General features: G+C 39.1%; 1 protein-coding gene across 1 annotated transcript in view; it reads right to left on the reverse strand.

Moving 5' to 3' along the window:
- Window positions 1–353: 353 nt before the first annotated feature.
- ARHGAP29 (Rho GTPase activating protein 29) overlaps window positions 354–14,088 on the reverse strand; it is a 64,845-nt gene continuing 51,110 nt past the window's right edge. Inside the window, exons 13-23 of the mRNA XM_056844309.1 lie at window positions 12,704–12,867; window positions 11,018–11,146; window positions 10,641–10,739; window positions 8,042–8,205; window positions 6,977–7,165; window positions 6,753–6,890; window positions 5,232–5,464; window positions 4,369–4,678; window positions 3,708–3,813; window positions 3,104–3,214; window positions 354–1,275 (exon numbers count right to left, since the gene is read on the reverse strand). Of these exons, the coding sequence (XP_056700287.1) occupies window positions 386–1,275; window positions 3,104–3,214; window positions 3,708–3,813; window positions 4,369–4,678; window positions 5,232–5,464; window positions 6,753–6,890; window positions 6,977–7,165; window positions 8,042–8,205; window positions 10,641–10,739; window positions 11,018–11,146; window positions 12,704–12,867 (2,533 nt within the window). The 3' untranslated portion in view covers window positions 354–385. The remainder of the gene's footprint in view (window positions 1,276–3,103; window positions 3,215–3,707; window positions 3,814–4,368; window positions 4,679–5,231; window positions 5,465–6,752; window positions 6,891–6,976; window positions 7,166–8,041; window positions 8,206–10,640; window positions 10,740–11,017; window positions 11,147–12,703; window positions 12,868–14,088) is intronic.

Here is a 14,088-nt window from a genome sequence, read left to right on the forward strand (position 1 = left end):
GCAGTCTAATTGATTCATTTATACTGAAAAAGTGGCTCCTTTCATTGCTATGCTGAAGTATAATTAATTGGCTTCCAAAAACAGGAGGGCAACTCCACACACAAGGAATTTGATTACTGGGTTTTTCGGTTGCACCTTTTATTAACTGCTTCTATATTGGGAATGCATTTAAATATATTTTTGAGAAAAAATGTAGTGAATTAAAAAAACTCACTTCATTATTTTTTCACAGCTTTTTTTACATCCCATATTTTAAAAATTCTGTACATATGTATATAAAAAATAATTCCAATATGGCACAAAGGTGAAATCCTCTAGGAATAAAGTTCCCCTTGACAAGACCGTATACAAAGCTGTATGACTGTTCCAGACAAGTTTTGTTGCCCTATACAAAGTGAGCTTCCCTCTGTTCCAGTTCTTGCATCCGCTTTGGCCTTAATCTCTGATAAGTGGGCTTCAAGTCTGTAGGGGAAACGGCTTCTGAACTGATTTTTTGTTGCTTTACATGCTGGCTACAGGAGCCCAAGGAACCCTGAGCAAGCCCGGGGTTCACTGCTAGCTTTGGAGTCTCATCTTTGACAATTGCAGTACAGAGTTTAGGAGAAGAACTCTCGTCATTCTGTTTGGCCTTACTGTTGGCTGGTGGTTTATAGAATGTCCCTGGTGGTGGTTGTAAAGTTCTTGGTGTTCTGAAAGCACCAAGTGGATTAGAGTCTGGGATATGCCCTTCTGCAGTTGTCCTTGCAGCCCTGACAGGTACTGTATATGGCTTATTGGGAAGTATGGCATTCACTGAATTGTTAACAATGTTGCTTGATGAAGCAAAGGCACATGTGTTTACTGACTCTTGCATTCGATTTTCTTGGGGTAGATTGGTCACAATCATTGCTGTCCTTGCAGTCATATCATATTGTTTATACTGCTTGTCCCAAGTCTTCTTCAGAGTCTGAGGATCATAACAAGAAAGCCTACAGCCAACATTAACCGCAGGAAGCAATGGTGTCTCAGAAACCTCTTCAATCACAGGACTTTTGCCAAGCTTTTCTGTACTTAGCTCTGCATTTCGGGAATTTTTCTCATTCAAAACACAGGGAGGAAGCATTTGACCTAGAGGTAAACTGACAGGGCGAACAACTGGCTTTGTCCTCTGCGAACGTAACTGAACTTTGGTTATTTGACGATTAGGTCTTAATAAGTGACTGGTTTTAACACCATCCTCAGCTGCTGAGAGAGATGGTTCATTGTCTTGACTTGAATCAGGAATCTCAGTGTTGCCTAGGAAGAAACAGATTGGTTTTGACTCAGCCTGATATCAGAAAGGATTAATTTTGAACAATATTAGCTAGAAAGCAATTTATCAGATAACGAAAATAAAAGTATTTTAGATAACCACACCTTCAATAGGGCAGCCAGGAGATTTCATTTAAGGAAGCTTTTCTGTCATGGGAACAAGACACTACACTAATCATATGCTCTATGCAGAAATTGTCTTCAACAATCATATTAAGAACCATTCCAAATTTGTCTGTCCTGCTTTACACAATCTTGCAAGAGAATGCTTACTCAACTGCTTTCTATTCTGAAGCATATTCTGTCCACTTGGTTCCATTTATCATAATACATCCTTCTTCCTCTTTGACATACTGCAGGAAGGGAGGAACTTCCCTACAGTCTTCCTGTAACAGACTTACTCAACCTTAGCCCAAACGTTTCCACTGTAACCCTTTGCACTGCAGTAGAAACAAACACCTTCTTCACTTTAAATTTTAAAAAGCTTGTTTCAGAAATTTTTAAGTAGCATCTGGCTGGCTTCATTTCTTCCCTTACTTTCATCATGGTCCTAGGGACACATAAGTGAACCTGGGATTAATTATGAGCCCCAGATCATAGTTCAAGAATGGATGCTGCAGGGGGCTATTAATTTTACATATGTATAAAGCAGATCAATCAAAGATGTGAGACAATGACATATTCATCTTGCTCCTCCAAGTAACAGAAATCATGCACTTTCAGATTACAGATTTCTTTTAACTAATGAATATGGTGTTTCATGGCATACCTAGCAAACTGGGAGATTCTGCTCAGCTACTTTCTAATTATCACAGGGAACTTGAGGAATCAGCTCAAATGGTACAGTTCAGAAGAATAGCTATTTCTTTTGGGAAAGGAAGGCACGAGGTGGCATTTTATACACTTAAAGGCTACAAAGAGAACACAAATCTCTGCTGCCAGCAGCTATCTATCTATCTATCTATCTATCTATCTATCTATCTATCTATCTATCTATCTATCTATCTATCTACACACACACACAGACTGAGGCAGCACTTTTACAGTTCTTTGTACCCCTTTCTATATCTGTCTGTTTCACATAATGGTTTTTTGCAAAAAGTGACTGTTAAACAAACAGGGTTAATTTTGCTTTTAGAGCTATCTAACATAATGTATGTGGGATAAGTAGGAGTTTAACAAATATTTATCAGCGCAGCTTTTGAGTCACTCAGTTCTCAGAGGCAACCAATTAACAGCTATACATATATGAATATGTCACGAGATAATCACAGCATGTTGTTTCACTAAAATACAGGATTTCTGACTCTTGTAATGAGTTAGGAACTCAAGCTCTTTGTTCATAAGAAATCTCTTTAAAAAGTTTCATAAGGATACTCCCTTCAGCACAGGAAATATGTCCAGACAATTCCATAAAATGATTAAAACAGTACATTTTAAACTATTTGCCACCATTATACAGCTAAGAATTGAACAGATGTTGGCCTAACAAAAAATATTGCTTTTTTATTTTGCATTCCAATATATAGCCATTGGTGAACTACCAAGATCAACTCTATATAGTCTTGTAATGCTCTGGCCTAGATAGCCTAGGACAGCCCAATCTCATCAAATCTCAGAAGCTAAGCAGGGTTAGCCCTGGTTAATATTTGGATGGGATTCCTACAAGGAATACCAGAGCTGCTATGCTGAGGCAGGCAATGGTAAACCACCTTTGAAAGTCTTTTGCCTTGAAAATCCTACAGGATCCCCATAAGTTGGTTGCAACTTGATGGTATCCTCCCCACCAAACAAACAAAATAACAATACGAACCTGACTCTTTTTTAGTTGCAGTGTGGTTTTCCAGAACTGAGAGAGGCGGTGGTTCTGAAGGAGAGTTTTTCTTTCCTAGATTGTGTTTCGTCCCAAGATATGAATTCCAGTCTAGAAAAGCACATCAAAGTTGCTCATAATGAAAGCTGTTAACTCTCAACAGGAGCACATAGTTAAATGTGCATTCTGGGTCTGAAGCATTTTTAAATAACAGAAACATTCAAGTAATATATTCAGAACACAACAGAAGAAGTTATATGACATGTTTAAATCCTACACTGCTGATAAAGTTTAACCAAGATATGTTATGATTAGACATAAGATAATTCATTTGTTATATACACAATTAGAAAGGATCATTTTGATTGATTTCTGCGCATTTTTGACAGTTTTTTGGTAAATAATTTGAAATAATTCCCATTCCTTGAGCAATCATTTACATTTGTGAGATCAGACCCAAGGCATTAAGTCTATAGTTCCCATAGGAAATGTCAATAGTTAGTCCTTTAAGGAAGTGTACCATGAAGTGAACATTAGAGTCAAAATCATTCTTTTGTTCGCACATCCATCTGTTGTAATGTTTTAAATAGACACAAACACTAACCTGTTAATGCATTAGAAATCTTTAGCATGTCTTTACTACTATCTGGTTCTTCAAGTAATACAGCAGTTTCTGAATCTTCATTTTCATTTTGGGCTAACTGGATGGTCTATCAATAAAAGCCCAAAAAAAAAAAAAATGGAAACTGTGGTGAGAAAAGTTTTTCAGAACAAGATAGTATAGTATAAGCTGGGGAACGGGTGTAGGTAGTTTACCAGAGGTGATGGAAGCTCAAAACATATTGCTCTTCCCCGAGCCCCTACCCAGACGAAACCGCAGCAACCAACCCTTACCCAATGGTGACAGGCATCACACCTGGTGTGACCCTTCCCTCCAAGTCACAAAGCCATCCTACACAGCAGGTGGCCAAAGATGCCAGCTGCCTGGGAGCTCTCTGACAGAGCTGGCTCTCAGCAGCTTGGGCAGGCTGAGGGGAAAGGAGGCACTGAAGGATATCATCAGCTGATACTGCTAGCTGTCCGAATCTCAGGAACAGCCAGAGACATCAAACTGGTCAGCTGGACAGGCATGCACACATGCATCTGAAGACAGAGCATATGGAGGCGGGAGCATGCCCTTGGCACGATGCCAGTTAACTGAGCATTTTGGATAACCCAGTGCCAGATAACAAAGCTTTTATTGTAGTTCCATGATAGGCACTCACTTCCTTCAGGGCAATACAGGATGCAGTTTTCTTTTGCTGCTGTTCTCGATCTTCTGCTAATAGAACACTTTTAGCATAAGTAGCATTTTCGCCAGACCGAGATGCATCTGATAATGGCTGCAACATAACGTCAAAGATCTTCTCGTAATTGGTTATAAGAAGCTCCACTACCCGAGCTTGATATGGATAGTCCACAAGCGAAGAAAGAGAGACGGTAGCATCTGTCTGACGTGGCCTGATAAGAGTTGGGCCAAATATAATGCCAAGGTTGCTCGCAGACATTTTATTTTCATCAGACTGTTCTGTAACCCTATATAAAAGAACAGCACATCAAGAAGAAGAAAGCACTAGATGTGAATTCAAAAATAAGCTAGTGTTACTGTTAAAAATAATAGCAACATAGAGAATAAGCTTACAAGTGAAAATCTAAGAGGGCCATATATTAAGAGGGTAGAAACTTGGCATAATACAGTTTTCAAGTCGGATAAAAAATAATTGTATGTATGGGGTAATCTTATCCAATTTTTGTATGTCCACCAAGAACCTGTTTTGCATTGTTTTCTATTTTTGCTTTTTATTTTCTATTTTTATTGAAATGAAATACAATTTATTATTTTTAAAAGAAACTTTTGAATTTTTCCACCAAGTTTTACTTTAAATATGCTGTTACCTACAGACCAATGCAAATCAAATTTATATATCAATTTTAGAATTAAGTGTTAACATGCTAAAAATGGGAGGCCAAATTAAGTTGGGGCTTTCGCCAGCACCAACTAGGAACACTACAAATATGCACAGACATTTAAAAATAAATGCTTAAACATATTTCTAAACATGTTTTGGTTGATTTAAAGTACTCTTACCTGTGCAGATGGCCTATAAGGAACTGCAGAGTGTTATAGTTTGGTGCAGGTAGAAGTTTGAGGAGGTCTTTGATTTTAAGAATGATCCTATTCAGTTCAATACACACTGATTGCCCTTTTTTTGATCTGGGACTCATCTGTTTCAAATCAAGTTCCTCATTAATATTTTGACTCTCTTTTGCAAGTCCAATGAATTCATTATAAAGCCGAAACAAAATCAAAGGTTCTGGGAGCTGAAAGAAAATATAAGAAATTATTTCAACCTGAATTTTTATCTAATTTCTATTTATTTATTTCCTACCACTAGTTTTGTCAAGTCTAGTTCCTTTCTTCTACTAAAAGACTGAGCTTATCTCCCTGATCTCAACCAATCTCTACACAATACACTGCAGTATTTGTTGTTAAATTACACGCCACTGGTTGTTACAGTATTGAGAACTTACCATATGGTGTACAGATCTATACAGTATAACTTCCTGATACTAAGTATGAATTCTGGATATAAACCTTGAAAACTGACAATCCTTCTCCCCTTCTATATCACAACTAGGCACAACATTGGTCAAACAACTCCTTACCCTATTTTCAATATGCTCTCTCACATCAAAGATCAATAGGTAGTCCAGTATAAAATGCACCAGTCTATTGCATGTGCACATAACAGGACTACTACTTGATCTGAAGCTGACTCGCAATCAAGGATTAATGCAAGCTATATTAATTATATAACAGGGTTGCACTGTACAAAATGGTTTACAAATTTACTTGAATAAAAGATTAGGGACTGTGGTCTATGCCGCTGTGTATTGCTTACTGTAATTAGGATCCTATTATGTAATTTTTGCACCACCCAATGTGTCACGTTAATATTTATGCTATGTTTCAGTTCTTTCTAGTTGGTTCCAGACATCTACAATCCGAAAGCGTTGTTTATTGAATGTCCCATTTTGTTGATTGTACTGGTTCACTATGTGTAATTGGCTCACTATGTATAATCAGCCCACAGCCCCTGTGAGAAAGGCAAACTATAAAGAACATAAGTAAGCAAATAAATAAATACATTAAAAATGTTGACATTAACATGTTTAATCCACCAGTATTTACCTGTCTCATCTCCTTCACCTCATCCCAGGGCAACAGATAATTTAGGAGCTCATAATAAAACCAGTTATATTTTATGTATTTATCTCCTGCAGCCTTGGAGTATATGCAATAAGGCAGCAACAGTTTTAAGCATGAATCCTTAAAATATTGATACTACCCATATCAATTTATAAAAAGAAATATGGGGTTGTCAGATCCCCCTTACTGCACCTCCCATATTGTAGTGCATTTTGTTCACAACAGTTCACTAATCAGCAGAGAATTTTAAGGATAAGCAGCAGACTACTTGAGGGAAGAGGAAGGTGTGGCAAATTCCACCCTGCCAAATCCTTCCATGCACTTTTCTACATGGTCCAACCCAGGTTCACTTCAGTAAAACTCTCAGCCAGACTGCACAATAGAAGTGTGTGGAGTTACCTGACGAAGATACAACTTAAGGACATTGCTTATATCATGCGCATAGAGTTCTGACAACTCTACTAAGTCCTTTCCATTTTCAAATGCTTGACAGAGCTTTTCAACCCTTGATTTGGCTCCATTCACACGATAGATACCCTTAAATACAACAGAAAAAGTTGTAAACAATTGCAAAACCAAAATTGTGTAAAGGTACAATCTCTGTAATGCCAATTAATATTTACCTTAACATTCAGGGCTCTGCTTTCAATTTCAGAAGTACACTTTTTGATGATAAAGGGAATGCCATCAGGAGTATTTTTGGCAGCTTGAGTGAACTCTACTCCAAATAGATGAAGTCTTCCATGAAGTTTTTTATGTCCACATTGAATAGCTAAAGTCTCCAAGCATTTCTTATGACAGGCAAGAGAACACTAGGACATAAACACAAATGAATTCACACTCCAAACATTTTCAAGTTGGGCACAGAGAAATAATTTCTACTAATGATACAATCACATCAGCTTGCCCTGAAAAAGTGTTCAAAATGGGCAGGTAGTTGTTAAAGCCTGTTGGAACCTGGATATGCTCAAACCTAGATATGTCAAATCCTGGATATGTCAAACCTTTTTCAAGGCCACAAACATCAGTAAAAGAATAAAGTCCACCTTATACCTCTTAACCAGTGAAGACTGGAAACAAGTTAAGCAGGTAAGATGTGAAACAGTATTTGATTCATTTAGAAATCTAATATGGACATATATTACCCACAGCATGTTGTCTTCTACACAATTCTTCTACACAATGGAGGACAAATAACATGCATGAAGATGGCCTCTCTCAAAGGTATGCCCAACTTGGGGTCAACGTACATCCAATGCTTTTTCCACCTAGATAGGGAGGGTGCCAATTTGACCAGAACACTTCATTTTGTCTAAGTGATAGCTCCAATAGATGTATCTCAGCAAACAGAGGTGTAGTAACAGATCTACCACATTGTGTAGTCTGGCCTCTGACTTGATGAATCTCAAGAGAAGAGTTCTCTGGCCCCTAATACATCCAAACTGGTAAGGAGGAAAGACGGCACACTGATTGGGAAGGGAAAATCAGCACCATTCTACTTGGCTATCAAGAGCATGGCTAACGGAAGCAACATTTTCTTAGTACTTACAATACAAAACCCTCCCCGAAGCATCTTATAGTGGGAGCTGGAAATGAGAGTATGTCATATTACTGTTTATTTTCATACCTGACTGCAGCAATGAAGTCTCCCAAAACAAGAAAGCCAAAACGCCTTTATGAATTCCTACCTCCTCACATTCTGCGCCATGGAATACCACCAGACTGTCACATTCTCTACATTTAGATGGAGCCCTCAGCTTCCTCAGTTTGTGTGTTTGAGCTGCCTTTGACAGAAGAGTGTTTCTAAAAGGTCCGGGTGAACTGGCCATTTCAGTTGCGAGATCATTTAAACCTTGGAAGACAAAGTTTGGCTATTACTGCCTTAATAAATTACAAAAAATGCTATAGCAGGACAAATACATTTTTCTTCACAACCTGAACAGCACATTTGTAAAAAAAAGCAAATGCTCTAAATCCAAACATAATTATTTCTAACATTTTGTAGCTGTTGGAAACATCCAGATTCAATAATTATTGTGGTACACTTGTTTCATTTCTCCAAGCAGCAAGAGGCAAAAAGAGAGGGACTCAGCAGACATATGACTGACAAGGACATCATTCAACCAGAACAGTTATCTTCCCAGGAAACAGGATGATCCTGACTGGTCTTTCTGAGCCTAGCATTTCTACCTTCTATCCGTAGATCACTGTTCTTGGAAGGAAGTATTATATGTAACCATAGGCCCTGTGTTTGTGTGAGCCATTTCGTTCTCTGGAAACATGTTTGATAGGCAGGGTCAAAGTTTACCAGTAGACAGGCCAGGCAAGCGGATTAGGGAGAAGGCAGAGACTACTGCTTCCTACTCACGTACTTCACAATAACTACCCAGTTCCCCTCCCTTGCAGGAGACAAAGACAAATGCTTAGCTGTATAAACCAACAGTGATTTATGTTTTGAATACACACACACATATATTTTATTATAGGTATTACTATTTTGTTATTTACCTTCAGTATATTTAGTACCTATATTCCCTATTATTATACTTATTATAGCTTGCACATGCAGGCATGCACAGGGGTAAGGTGATGAAAGCAGCAGACCAGGCCTTGCCTGTTGTGATAGGCCAACCTTGCAAGATGGGCAAGAAGTAGATGTAGAGACTACAGCTTCACTGCCCCCCTCCCCCCGGACAGGAGCACCATTCACACACACATGCCAATTCGTATCTCCCTATTCATACTTTTCTAGTGATAATATTAATTGCTTATAGAACATGAAAGCTCTCCTCCATTTGTATATTTGGGGGGGGGGAGAATATTTTTTCAGATGGAGAAGCATTTATCATGCAGTCACCCACCTGCATTCTGAAGTGGGCAACAGATGCCCCTTTTGAATTCTGATCTGAATGCAATGACCTTGCAACACTGATTTCTAGATACAGCTCTGTTCAGAAGTGAAAATGTTTCAGTGACACATGATAACATTTACATGCAAAGTCCTGTATTGCTAAAATATTTTAATGGAAGTTTGAAGAGTGCATATACATGCCTCCAAATGAATCACTGCAAATCTCAACTCGCATGCTCTGCAGTAACATTATAATCTGAGTGAGCATGTGGCTGATTGTAGACAGAGTGGACTGGGAGGACAAAATAGCCCTGGACAGGTCCCCTTCCCTCACCAAGCCCCCAGATAGAGGATTAACTTGGCTCGGTGGCAGCCACTGTACAACTTGGCCAACACATGATTTCCCTCAATCCCGTGCATGATTACTCAGAAGCAAGTCCCATTGAGTGCAATGGGCTTAATCTGAAGTAGGCCTGTAGACCTTCACAAATATAATTTTCTTTTGGCTGATTCCTTGGAAATGCCTTAATGGGAGTCCACTGGGCAGAGGCATAGCCCTGCTCATTTTCCTGGCTGCCCTGCCCTTCTTCCCTCTTTCTGAGGAAATTGGAGTTTCCCCCAGCTCTGCCCCCTTGAACTAGCCTACTTCTTTTGCCAGGGCCCTTCCTGCTGCTGTTCTCTTATAAACCATGGGGGCTTCTACTCCATTGGAGCTGATGGCTACAGCACCAAACGTTCCCCTTGAGTGAGGCAGGGGAGCATGCTGTTACAGCAAGTAGAGAAATGAACAGGAGAGCATGAGTGCCCACCAGAGCAGCTTCAGAGGGCAAGGGGGAAAGGCTTTTGACTGGCCTTTTACAGCAGCAGACTAATGGGAACCCCCTGGTGAAGTAACTTTACCCCGACTGTAGCCTAGACAGGCCAGAAAACCATCGTCACTTAGTAATGCTTTGGTATGGCTCACGTTAGTTCTGAAAAACTTAACTTTTCAATCATTACCTAACTCATCAATTTCATGCTTATACACATTATGGACTTTGACACTTTCTGCTAACATATTACCTGAACCAAAGAGAAATGTACAGGTTTCCACTTTGGTAAACAGACGCTGCACATTAGCATTACTGCTCAGCACCTAAGCCTTATTTTTTTCTCAGTTACGTAAGAGATCCAGTCTATCTATATATCAACCTTTAATGGCATAGGAATTACAGTTGCAATCATTAAAAATAGTTGTATCCAGATAAAGAGATTCAGTCTCTACTGTAGTTTCAGCTTAACAATAAGCTCTTCCTTTGATCTGACAAGGCACCATTCCAGTTATCTCATCTGCCTGCCCTCTTGACAAAATTCAACAAGGGCACTCAAATATATCAAGCACTGACAAAATTTCGTATGACAGATTATGAGTTCATCTTAGAATTTAGCGGCATTACCACAGTCTGAAGGAGAGGGTGGCTCTCTCTCATCAAGATCATCAGCAGATGACATGGTACCAGTAGATGGTGTTCGAGGAAGCCTCCTTTTAAAGTCTCCTATGAAAGAGAGAAGGCATTTTCAGACTTTTGCAGAGGCTGACTATTCACTACCTCTCAATAATGGATTCTGGATGCAGCTTGTAATCACTGCCAAGTTTCATTCATGTTTAAAGGCTAGTATCAAGAGGTATATGACTATTCACTACCTCTCAATAATGGATTCTGGATGCAGCTTGTAATCACTGTCAAGTTTCATTCATGTTTAAAGGCTAGTATCAAGTTTAAAGGCTAGTTTAAAGGCGAGTTTAAAGGCTAGTATCAAGAGGTATCTGTACCTGGACTTGCAGATGGAGAGTCCACAGATCGTGACTCACTGCTTCCTCCTGCACTTTCAGAGTCACTGCACATTCCTCCACTTTGGTTACCAACAGACCAGGTCCTAAATGGTGGTGGTCCCCTTGCAACTTAAGAAAAAAAGGAAGCATGTCTCATGACTGCAGCATTCTGTTCAGATTCAAAGCAGGGTTTCCCAAATTTCTGGTAGCTAAGGCACATTGGCTTGGATCTACCAGAAGATTTCCTTATGCATTAGGGTCCTTGTGGAAGTGTACAAAAATCTCATGCTAGCCTACTGCAGTAAGTTAAAACATAGCATATTCCAAACTATGTTTCCACTTACACTGTAAGATACAGGGAGGAAAGCACTAGGTATTACACAAGATGTCACAGAAGTGGAACTGAGCTAGCATTTCCACTTGTACATTGCTGGATCCAAGCCATTCCTTTGAATTACAAGTGAAGGGTGCCTCCAGTTTTAATACCAAGTCTCAAATATGTTAAGCATTAGCTAACCTTAATATTTATCAGTCTGAAACACCACTTTGGGCTTGCCTCCTGTGAAGGCACATAATTCTGCTGCACTGGATACTGAATTAGATTTGCGACAGAATTACCTACTGCATTTCAATACTGAATGGAAGGGGGGGAAATGAAAGCAGAATGTCATGCAGAGATGCAGCAGGTAGATTCTTGTGGGTGTATATTCTGATCACAGCAGAAACATAAAATAAATTATGGAAGACTCACACTAGAAATTCTCTTATGGCTTGCTAGCGTGCACTAGTACCCAATTTACAGATTATTGTATGAAGACATCAAGTCACATGAACTAATCACATAAAAACAGCCATTTCTAAAAAGTTGAAATGTGACTGCATAAATACATTCAAATGAGTTGGCTAAAACATTAAACACCAAGCTCTGCTATGATGCACAATTAGCTGGGACAAAGCATAAAATATGACCTTAAACTTTTCCTTTTGAATAAAACACCAGATACAATGGACAAGGATCAACAGGACATAACAAAATGTTTAGTGACGGCAGCGAGAGTAGTGATGGCATCACTTTGGAAAACAGACAAAATCCCAAAAATACAAACATGGATAGACAAATCACTAGAATATATAACCATGGCACAACTAACGGAATATATGAGAGACAACACACAAGAACAAAATCATGAGAAATGGAAAGCTTTTCATGATTATATTAAAATTATCAGACAAAAGGACCGACCTAATCAAGCTACCACCTAGATAAGAATATTAATTTGTTTAGACGGTAACGATACAGAATATTGTACTATGTTTTAAAGAGGGGCAGAAAGCTCTTATATGTTTACAAAATGATATTTGTATAATTTTTTTCTTCCTTTCCGTATCTTTCCTTTTGTTCACCTAATTAACAATGAAAAATAAAAAAAAATGAAAAAAAAAACTTTTCACATTTGCCACCTGACTCATTCATCTTTTGGAACAAGTTGTCTTTCAGTGGTGAAACAAAATTATTCCCCTTTTATTTTTTCTGACAGTTTGCTGAAATAGCTAAAAATAAAAGCTCAAATGCAGACAGCTGGAATTAAGGGACAAGACAATATGTGTATCTAGTTTGATATACTGTTGCATGATAGTAATCTGTCAAAGACAGCCATGAGAATTGGAAACCTATTTAAAACTTACCAGAGACATCAGTGCTGCTACAAGATCTTTTTTCTCCAATCTTTTGGGAGCGACGATAGGATGGGCTTCCAATGTCTTCTACTGCATGAGTGGGAAAATCTCCTGAACACTGGGATAAATTTCCTTGGGATGCACGTGCATGGTTTGATCGTTTACTGAAAATCCTTCAGAAGAGAGAAAGCATTTCTTAGACAATGTGAACTGCAAGGTTTTCAGCTAAAACGGAAGTTACATTTTGCGCTTCTCTTCAAGCTTTATATTCTTGGACTGAAGGCTACATCCTAAGCCTCAGACCCATTCAACTCTATGGGACCTTAGGCACACACTTCACAGCTTACTGAACTTACACTGGGAAGGTTAGAGGGAAGGAAAGTGGACCACCAAGGACTGACCACCATTGACCTACAAAACAGAAATTATAACATGGATGTCTGCCTACTCAAACTTTTGTGATATCAGAAGACTATCCTCTCCCTCTTCTCACACTTATTTGCATGAGTAACACCAGGCAAAAACTGAAACACAGCTATCATTCTCTCTACCCTTTTAGAGTACTGTCTACCTACCAACTGGCTTTCACATTGTAGACCAAAAGTTCTCTTCACCTGCAGTCCATGGACCTGTATATATTGTTTCACTCCAAACAAGTGTAGTGTGTAGGGTTGCCAGCCTCCAGGTGGTGTCTGGAGATCTCCCACTATTACAACTGATCACGAGCCGATAGAGATCAGTTCACCTGGAGAAAATGGCTGCTTTGGCAATTGGACTCTATGGCATTGAACGCCTTCCCCTATCCAAACCCTGCCCTCCTCAGGCTCCGCCCCCAAAATCTCCAGGTATTTCCCAACCCGGAGCTGGCAACCCTAGTAGTATGGCTTGGAATGCTACTGTACATGGTCAGGTAACAGACAGACATCATCACTATCATGTTTCCTGTTGACAAGAATGGAAGAAAATGTACCCTGCTATTATGATTATAGACATCTGACAATGTTTACATTGGGTCATGGTGAATTTTGTGTGCATTTGTTTATGTGCATTTTTCTGAGGAGGGGGTCCATAGCTTTCATCAGATTCCCAAAGGGGTCGGAGACCCAAAAAAGGTTAAGAACCACTGTTATAGATGAAAATACTCATATGGTTTGCAGTTTTTGGCAATATCTGAAGCATTATGCCCAGATTTAATGAAGTGTGGTGGGTGGGAGAGAAGAATATAGCATCACAGGGATCAACAAAACAAGAACTAGGAAAATGAAGAGAGCAAGTTCTAGGAAAAAACAATAGACAAATGTCTGAGACAGAAAGAGACCCAGGGAGAGAATGGACAGAGAGAGAAGTGGCTAAGAGATGTAGAGATAAAGTTTAATATTGATCTGAGATAACCA

The sequence above is a fragment of the Euleptes europaea genome, chromosome 2 (genome assembly GCF_029931775.1).
Source record: "Euleptes europaea isolate rEulEur1 chromosome 2, rEulEur1.hap1, whole genome shotgun sequence".
Taxonomy (NCBI): domain Eukaryota; kingdom Metazoa; phylum Chordata; class Lepidosauria; order Squamata; family Sphaerodactylidae; genus Euleptes; species Euleptes europaea.